Source organism: Amblyraja radiata, chromosome 32 (assembly GCF_010909765.2).
Source record: "Amblyraja radiata isolate CabotCenter1 chromosome 32, sAmbRad1.1.pri, whole genome shotgun sequence".
In the NCBI taxonomy this organism is placed as follows: Eukaryota; Metazoa; Chordata; class Chondrichthyes; order Rajiformes; family Rajidae; genus Amblyraja; species Amblyraja radiata.
In genome coordinates, this window is record NC_045987.1 from 21953642 (window position 1) to 21966265 (window position 12624).

Consider the following 12624-nt stretch of genomic DNA (forward strand, 5'->3'; position numbering starts at 1 on the left):
GAATGAGTTGAAAGAAATTAACATTAGAATATAAACTAGCAGAGAAATTAATGGGGTTGGGAGATAATAATTTCGCTGGATCAAAAAACCCACAAGCTTTGGAATAGGCCACTATGATGATGTACCAGTTGTCATCTTCCATCTTGGGCAGTTTGCACCCTAGCGGCAAAAACATCGACTTCTCCAATTTCCGTTAGCCCTTGCTGTCTCCCCTTCTCAGCCCTCGGGCTCATCCTCCTCCTCTTCCTTTCTCCTTTCTTCTCCCCACCCCCCCAAACAGCGGGAGTCTGTGACAAGTGGGATGCTGCAGGGATCAGTGCAGGGGGTGCATTTGTTCACTCTAAATGTAAACAGCTCTCCCCGATAAGTTTAGTGATACTGAATGGAAACAGGCCCATTGGCCCACCAAGTCCATTGATCACCCATTTACACAAGTTTTATGTCATCCCATTTTCTCATCCACTCCTTGCACACAAGGGACAATTTAGAGGCTAATTACCTACATACCTGCATATCTCTGTAATTTGTGAGGTGACCCAGTCACAGGAAGAATGAGCGAACTCCAAGCAGACAGCACCTCGAGACCAGGATCGAACCCAGGTGTCTGGTGCTATCAGGCAGCATCGCTACCAGCTGCTCCACTACTGTAAACAAGCTATTAAAAATGTTAGTTGCCTGGAGGGGAAAGGGATGTTCTTGAGCACCATAAATAGCTTCTTTCAGCTTACTCCTTTCCACTGGCACCATCAATATACACCAAGTGCTACTGGGTTTTATGCTGTGTTTGAAAGTCACCATATGGGTCCCCTACCCATGTTAGGATAAATAGTTCAGCAACAAAATAAACTTCTTGCTGCAGTAATGATTTGTTACATATATGTTTGCTCAGCAGGGGAGGTGTGCTGACATTTATCGGATGCAAGAAACCAGAGTTCCGGATGTACTCAGCAGGTCAGGCAGCATCTGTGGGGGGAAATGGGCAGGTGACATTTCAGGTCGGGAACCTTCCTCTGGATTGAAGCAGCGGAGAATGTGGGGCAAGAGCAGACAAGTGACCATTTTGCTGAGCACTTATTCTGTCACCCATGGCCACCTGGAGCTTCTGGTTGCCAGCCATTTCAATTCCACCCCCCACTCCCACTCTGACCTATGTCCTCGGCCTGCACCACTGTCTGGGGGAGGCTAAACGCCAACTGGAGGAACATCTCATATTCCCCCTTGGTAGTCTATAACACGATGGCACAAACACTGAGTTTGCTTTCCACCCAGATTCTCTAACACATACTGTATCTTCTTCTTTTCCACAAACTGGTTGCTCTTAACCAGTCACTTCTCCCACCCCAAATCCACTGGCTAATTGGCCCATGCACTCCTTCCATCAGGTCTCATCTGCCCACCCCACCTCTGCGTTTGATCCCATACATCACTTTCCTTTCCCATCACCCACAATCCCTGGTTACCTCCAACCACGTTAGTTGTCTCCATACATGCCCCATTCCCCTTCACCTCTCTATACTGGCCGTCTCCCCTCCACCTTTTCAGTACAGATGAAGGATCTGGACTCAAAATATCGACTAACCATTTTACTCCCATATGCTGCCTGACCCACTGAGCTCCCCCAGCAGTTTTTTCCTCCGCACTCCAGTATGCAGTCTGGTGTGTCTCAGAGGTTTATCTGATGGTACACATATAGGTGCTAGTATATTGTGAACAGTACCCACATAACCTCAGAGGGTATAGAGAACCTGAGTGAGTTGGTGAATGGGCAGTGGATTTATGAAAATAAAGGTCATTTGCTTCAGTAGAAAACACAGGAAGAGCATTTTATGAATTGCAAAGTGTTCCATTTCTCAAAAGGATCTTGACTTTATGCACAAGCTGTAACATTAAGGTGGAAGCGCAGAAAGCAATTCAGAGAGCAAACTGTGTTGGCTTTATTGCAGGTTTTCAGTGCAAGAGTAAAGTGACCAATTGAAATGTTACAGGGCCTGATGTGACTGAAGGTGGAAGACTGCACACAGGTCTGACCCTTCTACGCAAGATACACCTGGGACAGAAGGAATGCAACAAAGTTCACCGGACTGAACCAGATGAAGAACTAGTGGGTGATTGGTGGTTTGCCTGGACTCAGTGGGCCAAAGGGCCTGTTTCCATGCTGTCTCTAAAATTAAAAATTAAAATTGAATCCTGAGATGGCGGGATTGTGTTTAGAGATTAAGCAGATTGGGTCTATTCTTTTTGGTTTACAAGAAAAGGTGATCATATCAACATACAAGATTCACGGTGTTTTGACAGATTAACTGTTGAATCAACATTTCTCTGCATGGGGTGTTGAGAAGCAGGGTCACAGAAAAAATAATAAGCCAGCCACTCATTACTAAGTAATGTCCTAAGTAATTGCCTCTTAGAATTAAATTATCACTAAAGAGTGCTATGAAGGCTCAATTAAGTATACGCAAGAGAAATTTAGCGTCTTCAAAATAAATCAAAGGTTAACAGGTCAGTAAATATTAGCCATGATCTAACTCAATGGTGCAGACACAAGCAGCCAAGGGCTTCCTCCTGCTTCCACTTATACCCCAGCCAATGTTCCCAGGGGATCATAGGGCTATTTATGTTCTGGTGGGAACAAGGCAGTACGAATTATTTTGTACAATTCTGTGGAACAGTAAGGTCAGAAAGAAGGAAATTCTATATAACATGATTCGTTAAAAACACAAGCATTTGGGAAAAACGTTTCAACAGAAACGACGAGTGTTTTGATCTGGAGTACAATGTGTGAAAAGCTGATAAAACTAGACATTATTCTTGTTAAGAGAAATGGGTGACGTAAAAAATGGAACAGTCGCAGGAAACGTGCGATTAAATTGGGCAAAATACACTGAACTGCCTTCTCGCACATGCATATTTTCCACAGTATCGTTGGGACCCTCCCATATGCCTCAATTGAGGTTAGTTAAGACTTTGCTCAGATTTGTAGACGTGTTACGTTAAGCAATTCTTAGCCTGTGCAAATGGTTGCTGTAATGTACAGGAGAGGAGGTTATAAGTAAATGCCGAGCTAAATGAAACCCCAAGTCTTGACAGGAATAACACAAGTAGTTGTGAATGTGAGAAGTACAATCTAATAAACCTGCACTGGAATTTGGCCAGTTAGAGGGGACTGATAACTTTTCAGGAATAAAGCCTTCACACAATGATCATCACTACTCCATATTTCATTGTTCATTGTCATCTTCCTTGGACTGGAGTTTGGACAGTAATTGGAGCAAATTTCCACAGGTCTGGCCACATGGCCAATATCAAAGGCCAGCAGAGCCGTGGGATGCTAATGAACCAGTCATGTAGACATACAGAATAGTGGCATTACACAAAGGTATAATTTAGCATTGCTTTACCAATATATAATTGAATAAATGCCTGCTTGTCTAAATATATTCCTTGTACTGAATACATTTAAATTACTGACCACAAAGGTCAACTGCTGATCATTTTGAACAAAAGGATTAATCAGCAAGAAACAAGCACTCACCATTGAAAAAAGTGAGCTCAAAGCTACACACGATTTCATTGCTCTCAATATCCTCCACAAAACCCATTTACATCAATTTAAAATATCCAGGTATATCTGAAAATTGAAATCCCATTCCGTTCTTGCTGATTTAAGAAAATTACTATTTATAGGTATTTTAAATTTCTAAAATGTAAATTGTTTATAGTGATTTTCGGCAGTGAATTGCAACACGATTCTTTCTTCCTGACAGTATAATATCCAGTAAGTTGACTAGTTAAGACAAAATCCAAACTTATTTTAACAAATCAAAAAGCAGCCTAATTATTTATGTGTTCTGCACAATAGCTTATTTAGGTGTCAAAAGCTATCTGTCTGGCAACCGTCACAGCTAATCCAGAAAAGTAACTCTGGAGTGGAGAGTTTACCACCTGCCAAAATAATCAATCTTCCCTTTGACATCCGGGGACTGGAATACAAAAACAGGATGTAATGCTGAGGCTCTAGGACACTGGTCATGCCACATTTGGAGGACTGTGAGCAAATTTGGGCCCCATATCTGAGGAAAGATGTGCTGGCTCTGGAATCCATAGGAAGTTAACCCAATGAGTGGGTAAGCATAAGATGAGCATTTGACAGCAGTGGGCCTCTACTCGCTGGACTTTAGAAGGTTGAGGGGACCTCATTGAAACGTACAGAATGAAAGGCATAGTGGATGTGGAAATGATGTTTCCACTGGTGGGAGAGTCTAGGACCAGAGGTCATAGCCTCAGAATTAAAGGGCGCTCTTTTAGAAAGGAGGTGAGGAGGAACTTCTTTAGTTCGAGGGTAGCTAATCTGTGGAACTCATTGTCACAGAGGGCTGTGGAGGCCAAGTCAGTGGATATTTTTAAGGCAGAGATGGACAAATTCTTGATTAGAACGGGTGTCAAGGGTTATGGGGAGAAGGCAGAAAAATGGGATTAGGAGGCAGAGATCAGCCATGATTGAATGGCGGAGTAGACTCGATGGGCAGAATGGCCTAATTCTACTCCTGTAACTTGTGAACTTGAGGCCTCAAGTTTACATCCATCTTAAACAGCTCCGCAAATGTTTTTATGAATGTGTGATGTACAAACCATTTAATCTTCCATTTTAGCATCCAACAACAAACCCAACCACTCATTTCATTCATACCCTTTTGTGAAAGAAACAAATTGCCTCCTGCACCAAAGTCTACCTGTGTACCATTCAAATATACTCCTAAAAGGTTGTACAACAATGCACATTAGAAGGCGGGTCCTGTTGGATGCCCCAAAACATCTTCGGAAACAAACCTTATTCATGTACACCGTCTATTTCATTCAAGTGGAGAAGGAGAGCACCTCATTCAAGTCAATTGAGCTGTCACACAGACCACGTTCTTCCCCGCCTTAGCCAATGAACAGTACCTGTACCAATCGAACCAATACGTCAAATTCAGAAACGAATATCACAGCAGAAGCGACCTTGACATCCAGTACAGTCTGAAGGACTGGGTGATAGCAGTACGCATCCTGGTGACCATGGAACACAATGGCACTGGATTTGAGGACGTTAATTAGTTTCAACAAACACGCTAGAATGTTACTACTCTCACATCATTGCCAGAAATCATGCAGTCTCCCATCTGGCTATACCACAAGCTATTTCCTAAACAATCAATTCCTCATTTAAATTAGGGACTTATTAAAGAGTTTTTGGACAATTTATTTTATGCAAATAAATAATTATTTCTCTCAAACCATTCCGAGGGGTACTATAAAATGGGCATGTACACCAGAGCATGGCAATGGGATGGGATAAGTACAGTATTCCTCACCATCCCCTTCAATTCACTGACTCCATTGAATTTTAAAAATGCAACAAACTCAACATGTTCAATAAAACATCACAAGCCTTTTCTTAAATTTAATGAAATCTGTGGGTGAACATTTAAGCTTTCACAGCGTATTTGCGCATGGGGTACAGACGCTCTTTCCTCTGCAGTTTCTTCGTCTTCAAACCTTCCTCGTGCTTGTTTAGTCGCCGGCGCATGGCTCGGGTCTTCTTGGGTCGCAGATCCAAAGGCTTGTACTTCTTGCCCTAAAAGTGAATTGTAACGTTAGTTGGCAGTCAGCCCAGTGCACTTTGTAGCTCACCTCAGCCAACACATCAAGCTGGCTTTTTCTACTTTCACACATCACAACAATACTAGCAGGTACTATCACAACATTTACAAAACATTTAGACAGATACATAAATAGAATCTTTTTTGTCAGATATAGGCAGATGGGGCTAGTGCAGATGTGGCTTCTTAGTAGGCATGGGCAAGTTGGGCCAATTAAGCCCGTTTCCATGCTATATGATTTTACGACTTATTGCCAATAAACCAAGACAGCAAACACCTGCACCAATTCCATCATTCTGGCAGAATAGGAATACACTCATCATTTCACACAACCTGCTACAGACTAAAACAGCACACTTGTTTCTCAGGTCCTCCATTTATGCAACTATAATGTTATAGTATGCTGACCTGCCTATGACGTAAACACGGGTCGATAATCTAAGAGGAAATTATTATTATTTTCGAAAAACTTGATTGAATTAAGCCTCAATAGTGTAGCGTTATGAAAGACAAAAATATGCCCAAATTCGTGGATGTTGCAGTGTTGATAGTGGGGAAGATGTAGAAGTGGTGTTTTTAGATTTACAAAAGGCATTTGAACAGGATGCCAAACAAGATGAAGGCAAACATATAAATCCTATCACGGACAATTCATTAACTTAATTATGGGTAGTTGTTACCGCTGTTATTCAATGAAATAAATTTATAGCAAGAAGTAAAATATGATATGGGTAACTATAGAAAATGGATATCTGTCTTGGAGAAATTAGTTTCTGAAGCTGGGCACTACCTGCACATTGTATGCTCCTGATCTACAATTCCTAATTCCACAAACTCCATTTGCTAGTGAACATTTATTTAATGCAGCATCTATTTAAAGCCAAAGCTTTAAAGAATCTACCATGCAGTGCTGTCAGATCATTTCAGTATTCTAGTACCTGAAAATCAGTATTTTGCTGAGGAAATCAGTATTTTTTTTTTAAATATGCAGTCATACCCATGTAAGAGTACAAGAATGCATAACTTTGCTACCAATTGACATGTTTTCTACGCACCTTACTTGACAGTGCATTCATTACCATCTCTTTGTATACTGCCGTTTGAACGGCTACTTCATGCTTTTAGCACCAGATGAAGCCATTTTGGAAGCCTCCCTTCCTCCATCCCCCTCTCTCCCCTTCCACCCTCTCTCCTTTTTTTTCTCCCTCCCTTCCTCCCCTCTCCACCCCTCCCTCTCCCCACCCCTCCCTCTCTCCCCCTTGAGCCCACCCACCGTTCTGTAAAATCAAAGCAAATCCCAATGCAACTGCAATCCCACAGGTAACCTTTCACCACTAGGCTTATCCATAATTCTACCACTGCCTGAAAAATAATCAAAGGCTCAACTTCCACTGAGAAAGAGAATTCTAAAGACTCATTGTCATACGAGAATTTTCCGGAACAGTCTGTGGCCAAAGCGCTATGTGTAAAGCCCATAGCGCTCCAGCCGGCAGCGCTATATTTAGAATTCACAGCGCTATGTTTAAATTCCCACGCGTTAAACTGACAGCGCTCAGTTTAAACCTGGAGCAGGACAGGCAGCGACTCTGGAGAGAAGGAATGGGTGACGTTTCTGATCGAGACCCTTCTTCAGACTGAACTGAACTCCGTATTTAAAATCCACATTTAACAACACAAAAACGAACATCAGTATTCTCATCGCATTTCCGTACAAAATATGGAAAATCCATACTACTTGGCAGCTCTGACCATGCCACCACCTTCAGGGATAGGATAAAAGAGTGGAGCACAGAAGGCGATGAGTAAGGGAAAGATTCTTAAGTTGTAAAGAAATTCAGAGCATTAATCTGATTCCACAGTGAGGGAAGAATTGCTGATTCGCTGAAATGCAAGACCTCGCAACAGGATCATCACTTTGGACATCCCACTTACTAATGAATACAGAAACTTCATTGAATAAGGACAGACAAAAACAAAATCCAAGTTCAGACCATTAACATTATTTTCTATCCGAGAATCCAAGGCAGCATCTATCCCCAGAGTCTTTAGAAAATGCAATAAAAATGGGTGACCTTTTTTTACAGGTGCATAATACAAACCATAATACAAACTGGAAGCACAAATGTACTCTTTCAGGACCAATTCAGCATCCTAAACATCAGTATGCAATATTTGAAGAACTAAAATCAATTAGAGAGCAGAGTAAATTTGTACTTAAACTCATGTTGCAATTAAAAATGTCTTAAGCTGGGTGATGATAAACTGGAGTGCCACTTCTGCCTTTCAGACGATTTCAGCTAAGAAACTTTGAAATACATTGTATTGTATGGATTGTAAAGTAAGCAGCAGAGACACAGGTTAGATCTTGAGCTCGGCTGCTGTCTGCGAGTTTTCACTTTCACCCTGTGACCGTGACAGTTTCCCCTAGATACTCCGGTTTTCTACCACAACCCAAAGATGTGCAGTTCAGTAGGTGAATAAAAAAGTGGGATAAAATAGAGCTAGCGTGAACAGGTGATTGATGTTCGGTGTGGACAGTGGACCGAAGGTCCCTATTCCACGCTGTATCTGACAATCAACAGTACGTGACAACAGAGGAACCACATCATTTTTGCCACTGATCGATTTCATTGAAAGATACAGCATGGAAACATGCCCTTCAGCCCATGCTAAACATCGATCACCCGTTCACACTAATTCTACATTATCCCACTTTCTCATCCACTCTCAAGGCCAATTAACCTACAAACCTAATGCCTTTCAGAAATGGGAGAAAACCAGAGCACCTAGAGGAAACCCACATGGTTACAGGGAGAACATGCATCGCCCAGCTTATTTAGACTTGGGATACAAAGGAAGACACAAGGTCAGTTGTGAATGTGCAGTTTTGCTCTGCTGGGGTAGTAACCCAGGCCATAATATAACCCAGCAAAAAGACAATGGACCAAACTACACTCCTACAACCGGCAGCATGAGAACTGAGAGCTGCTTCCAATGTGCACTAGTACATCTTCGGACTTCCCCGTGGCAAAACACGCATCCATATCATTCATTTCTGGGGACTCCGTTTTCTAGCAACCATTTTATTGATTGATATCGATTATACCAGTCCCTTTGATTTGACTAGTGTTGCAGAACTTCATTAAAAAGGTAAGTGAAGATAGCTTATTTGATTTTGTGCATTTATATATTCTGTATCGTTTTGTACCCAGTGGATCAAACAATGCAAACAAGTTATTTCTGAACAGATACCAGGATACATCATTTTCTCCACCATTCTTCAAACACAAACCAAGGATCGTGAATAGATTATACATTACAAAAACAGTGCAACTCACTTTGTAGAATTTTCTCAAGTTCTCCTTCTGTGTCTGATTAATGACGGTAAGGACTCTGGCAATGGACTTGCGCACGACACGGCTGCAGGGGCAGGGAAATAGAACAAAACTGTTACAGCCATTGCACTTTTCACCAAATATAGACGCGAAGTGTACTGGTTCAGCTCACATTCCAAAAACTAACATGGATAACTTTAACCAATCCCAACATTTTTTTTAAAAAGTACTATGTTGAGAAAACTGGATAGACTCGGCTTGTACACGCCAGAATTTAGAAGATTGAGGGGGGATCTTATAGGAACTTACAAAATTCTTAAGGGGTTGAACAGGCTAGATGCAGGAAGATTATTCCCGATGTTGGGGAAGTCCAGAACTAGGGGTCACAGTGTAAGGATAAGAGGGAAGTCTTTTAGGACCAAGCTGAGAAACTCATTTTTTACACAGAGTGGTGAATCTGTGGAATTCTCTGCCACAGAAGGTAGTTGAGGCCAGTTCATTGGCTATATTTAAGAGGAAGTTAGATGTGGCCCTTGTGGCTAAAGGGATCAGGGGGTATGGAGAGAAGGCAGGGATGGGATACTGAGTTGGATGATCAGCCATGTTCATATCGAATGGCAGTGCAGGCTCGAAGGGCCGAATGGACTACTCCTGCACCTATTTTCTATGTTTCTAAAACATTAGGCATTTGCCTCATCCACTAAAAGCACAGCAGCAAATTCCTCCATCCCTATTACCCTCTGTCCAAGCAGCCCAACAGTCTTTTCAGGTGAGGCAGAGGTTCACTTGCATCTCCTTCAACCTTATCTACTGTATCCGCTGCTCCAGGTGTGGACTCCAATATATTGGCGAGACCAAGCGCAGGCTCGGCGATCGTTTAGCTGAACACCTCCGCTCAGTCCACTTAAACCTACCGGATCTCCCAGTTGCTAATCTGCTTGCTTTGTTGTTGCCTTCTCCCAACTAACAAAGATCTATTCTACATTTTCCTTGAACGACATTCCCTTTGACCTGTTTTCACACCATACACTTCCTTATCTATGTACTTCCCTCTCCCCTGATATCAGTCTGAAGGGTCTCGACCCGAAATGTCACCCATTCCTTCTCTCCGGAGATGCTGCCTATACCACCAATTTACTCCAGCATTTTGTGTATATCATACATTTCACCCCTCGTCTTTTCTCCTTGTCGAGACACCATTTTGTGTACTTTTCATCTCTCATCATGGACACTTATTCCACCCATCTGCTATTTACCCCCCCCCCCCCCCCCCATCCCATCTGCATCCAACTATCACTCACCAGGCTTTGTCCTATCTCCACCTCTCCCCCAGTGCAGGAGGGTCACAATCCAACATGTCTGTCCATTCCCTCATAGATGCTGCCTGGCCTGCTGAATTCCTCCAGTACTTTGCTTTCTCCCCCCCCCCCCCTCAAAGCCATGCTCCTCTGTGGATTCAGGCATGGCACAGATTTTATCCCATTACATCTTAACACCTGGCTTGACCAAGAAGGGTCACCTCTCCTTCTCCAGGGATACTACCGGATCTGCCGAGTTATCCCAGCCATGTTGTGTCTTTTTTAGTCTCATAAATACCCTGCTATTACTTACATCTTGGAAAGCTTTGACGCAGCTCCTCCTGTTACCTTGGCAACACGGAGCTGGGACAGTTCCACCTTGAGATCATCCAGCTGCTTGAGGAGCTCCTCCTTCTTTTTGCCGCGCAGATCTCGTGCCTTGATCTTTGCCTGTTTTAGGACAGATACACATTACTGTCACAGACCTAAGCTCTGATGCGAGGTAACACAAGATGCTGCTGCAGGAACAAAAGAGTCTGCAGCTCATCGTCAGATCACTAATATTATTCTATTTACCTCTCATTAATCCATATCCAAACAAAACTATTATTCTAAAATTCCATTTAATCCAGTGACAGATTAGCAAATTAATTGATTGACAGCATGGAAACAGGCTCTTCGGCCCACCGAGTTCACATTAGTTCTACGCAATCCCACACTCATATCCATTGCCTGCATACCTACAATCCATCATATGCATAACTTACAAACCCACATGTCTTTGGGATTTGAGGGAGAACCAAAGCACCCAGAGGAGGCCAATGCAGTCAGAGAAAAAGTGCAATCCCCACAGACAGCACCCGAGGTCAGGACAAAACCCAATTATCTGCTACCATGAGGCAGCGGCTCTACCAGCTGTGCCACTATTCCGGGTTAATTCTGCCCCAGACACAACGGGCCTTATGCCAGTGCTGATCACACATCGACTGCAGATTGGAACATCTTCCCCAGGACTAAAAACTGCACCCAACTAACATCATGCTCTACATCAGCCATGGAACATATGGATTCTCTAAGCATTTTCACAACAAGGGAAGGACATCTGCAATGTCACTTGCATTACATAATCAAGAACATTGCAGCAATTTACAAGTGTTCCACTATGTATTCCAATTCTCTCCCAACACCTCAGCCATCTTGACTAAAAAAAGCCGACCATCATCCTAAGGTTTCCCACGCAATCCTTCCATCTCATTCTGCCATGTCAGGCCACAGGCTCCATCACCCCAATTACAAAAAACTCAATTAGTGCTTCCCCCATCACTCTACCTCACTAAAAGATCCAGTTAATACCATAACAATCAAAATGAAACACCTTTGACCTGAAAATCCGACTCCCACCCTCACAGGAACAGTCTGACCCAGAACACTTTCATTCCAGCATCATTTTGCTTTACAATCCTGTTTATTGACTGAACTCCAACAGTACCAAAATTTGACCAGAGACTGTAACCTACACTGCTCCCAGCATTGTCAAAACAATAAATATGTCCTCCACCCACTTTCCTACCGCACCCTACTCTGGACCTTAAACCCCCAGTCTACCCACCCACCCACACCTTCTACTATATCAGCCCTTTCCCCCTTTACTCTACACCCACCCTCTCTACTGTACCTCCCCTTACTTTCTCTACTCTACCCTACACTCACACCGTCTACCCACTCATCCTCTCGACTTATTTCCATATGCCTTCTTTACTCCCGCTCCTCTACCTCCACCCTGTCCACCCAACACCATCTACCAACCCACCCTCTATTGGATCTCCCCATACCATCTATCCTGCCCCCACACCCTGCCTACCCCCACCCTCTCCACTCTTTATCCACACCATGGTCTACCCACCTACCCTCTTTACTGTATCTCCTCTTACCCTCTCTACTCCACCCTGCCCTACTACTGAGATAGAGTGACCCCCTCCCCATGTCCACAGGAGCCGGGCCTCAATGCGGCCGCCATTTGTAGAGGCCGCCGGGTCCCAGACGCCGGCGACGCCTCATCGGCCTCTCGCAACCCCCGTCTCCGGTCACAAACGGCAGCAGAGAGTGACCTAGAGCCCGAGGACGGTGTGGGATGGGCGGGGAGTGCTGGTGGGCCGCGGATGTCGGTGGATGGAGGCAGATGGCGGCGCAGCGGTACCTACCATGGTCCTGGGCCGAGCGGCGGAAAGGGAGCGCGGGGGGGGCGGGGCCGGTCTTACCACGTGACCGGCCACACCACTCCCGCGGCAATGGGGGGAGAGGAGGGACTGCAAAACCTCAACTGGGGGGGGAAATCTTTAATTGTTAGTACAC

At 43.8% G+C, this 12624-nt stretch overlaps 1 protein-coding gene across 1 annotated transcript; it reads right to left on the bottom strand.

Annotated features, from left to right (window-relative positions):
• Positions 1–5425: 5425 nt before the first annotated feature.
• Positions 5426–12614, bottom strand: rpl35 (ribosomal protein L35). Its single transcript, XM_033048625.1, has 4 exons — positions 12474–12614; positions 10586–10722; positions 8978–9059; positions 5426–5614 (listed from the first exon to the last, which is right to left on the bottom strand). Exons 1-4 carry the CDS (start codon positions 12474–12476, stop codon positions 5465–5467), a joined length of 372 nt encoding a protein of 123 aa, XP_032904516.1. The 5' UTR covers positions 12477–12614; the 3' UTR covers positions 5426–5464.
• Positions 12615–12624: the final 10 nt, after the last annotated feature.

Coding starts and splice junctions, on each gene's coding strand:
- rpl35 (XM_033048625.1), bottom strand. Junction 9,060..10,585: donor GCGTCAAAGCTTTCCAAGAT/GTAAGTAATAGC, acceptor CTGCCCCTGCAG/CCGTGTCGTGCGCAAGTCCA. Junction 5,615..8,977: donor ACTTGAGAAAATTCTACAAA/GTGAGTTGCACT, acceptor ATTCACTTTTAG/GGCAAGAAGTACAAGCCTTT.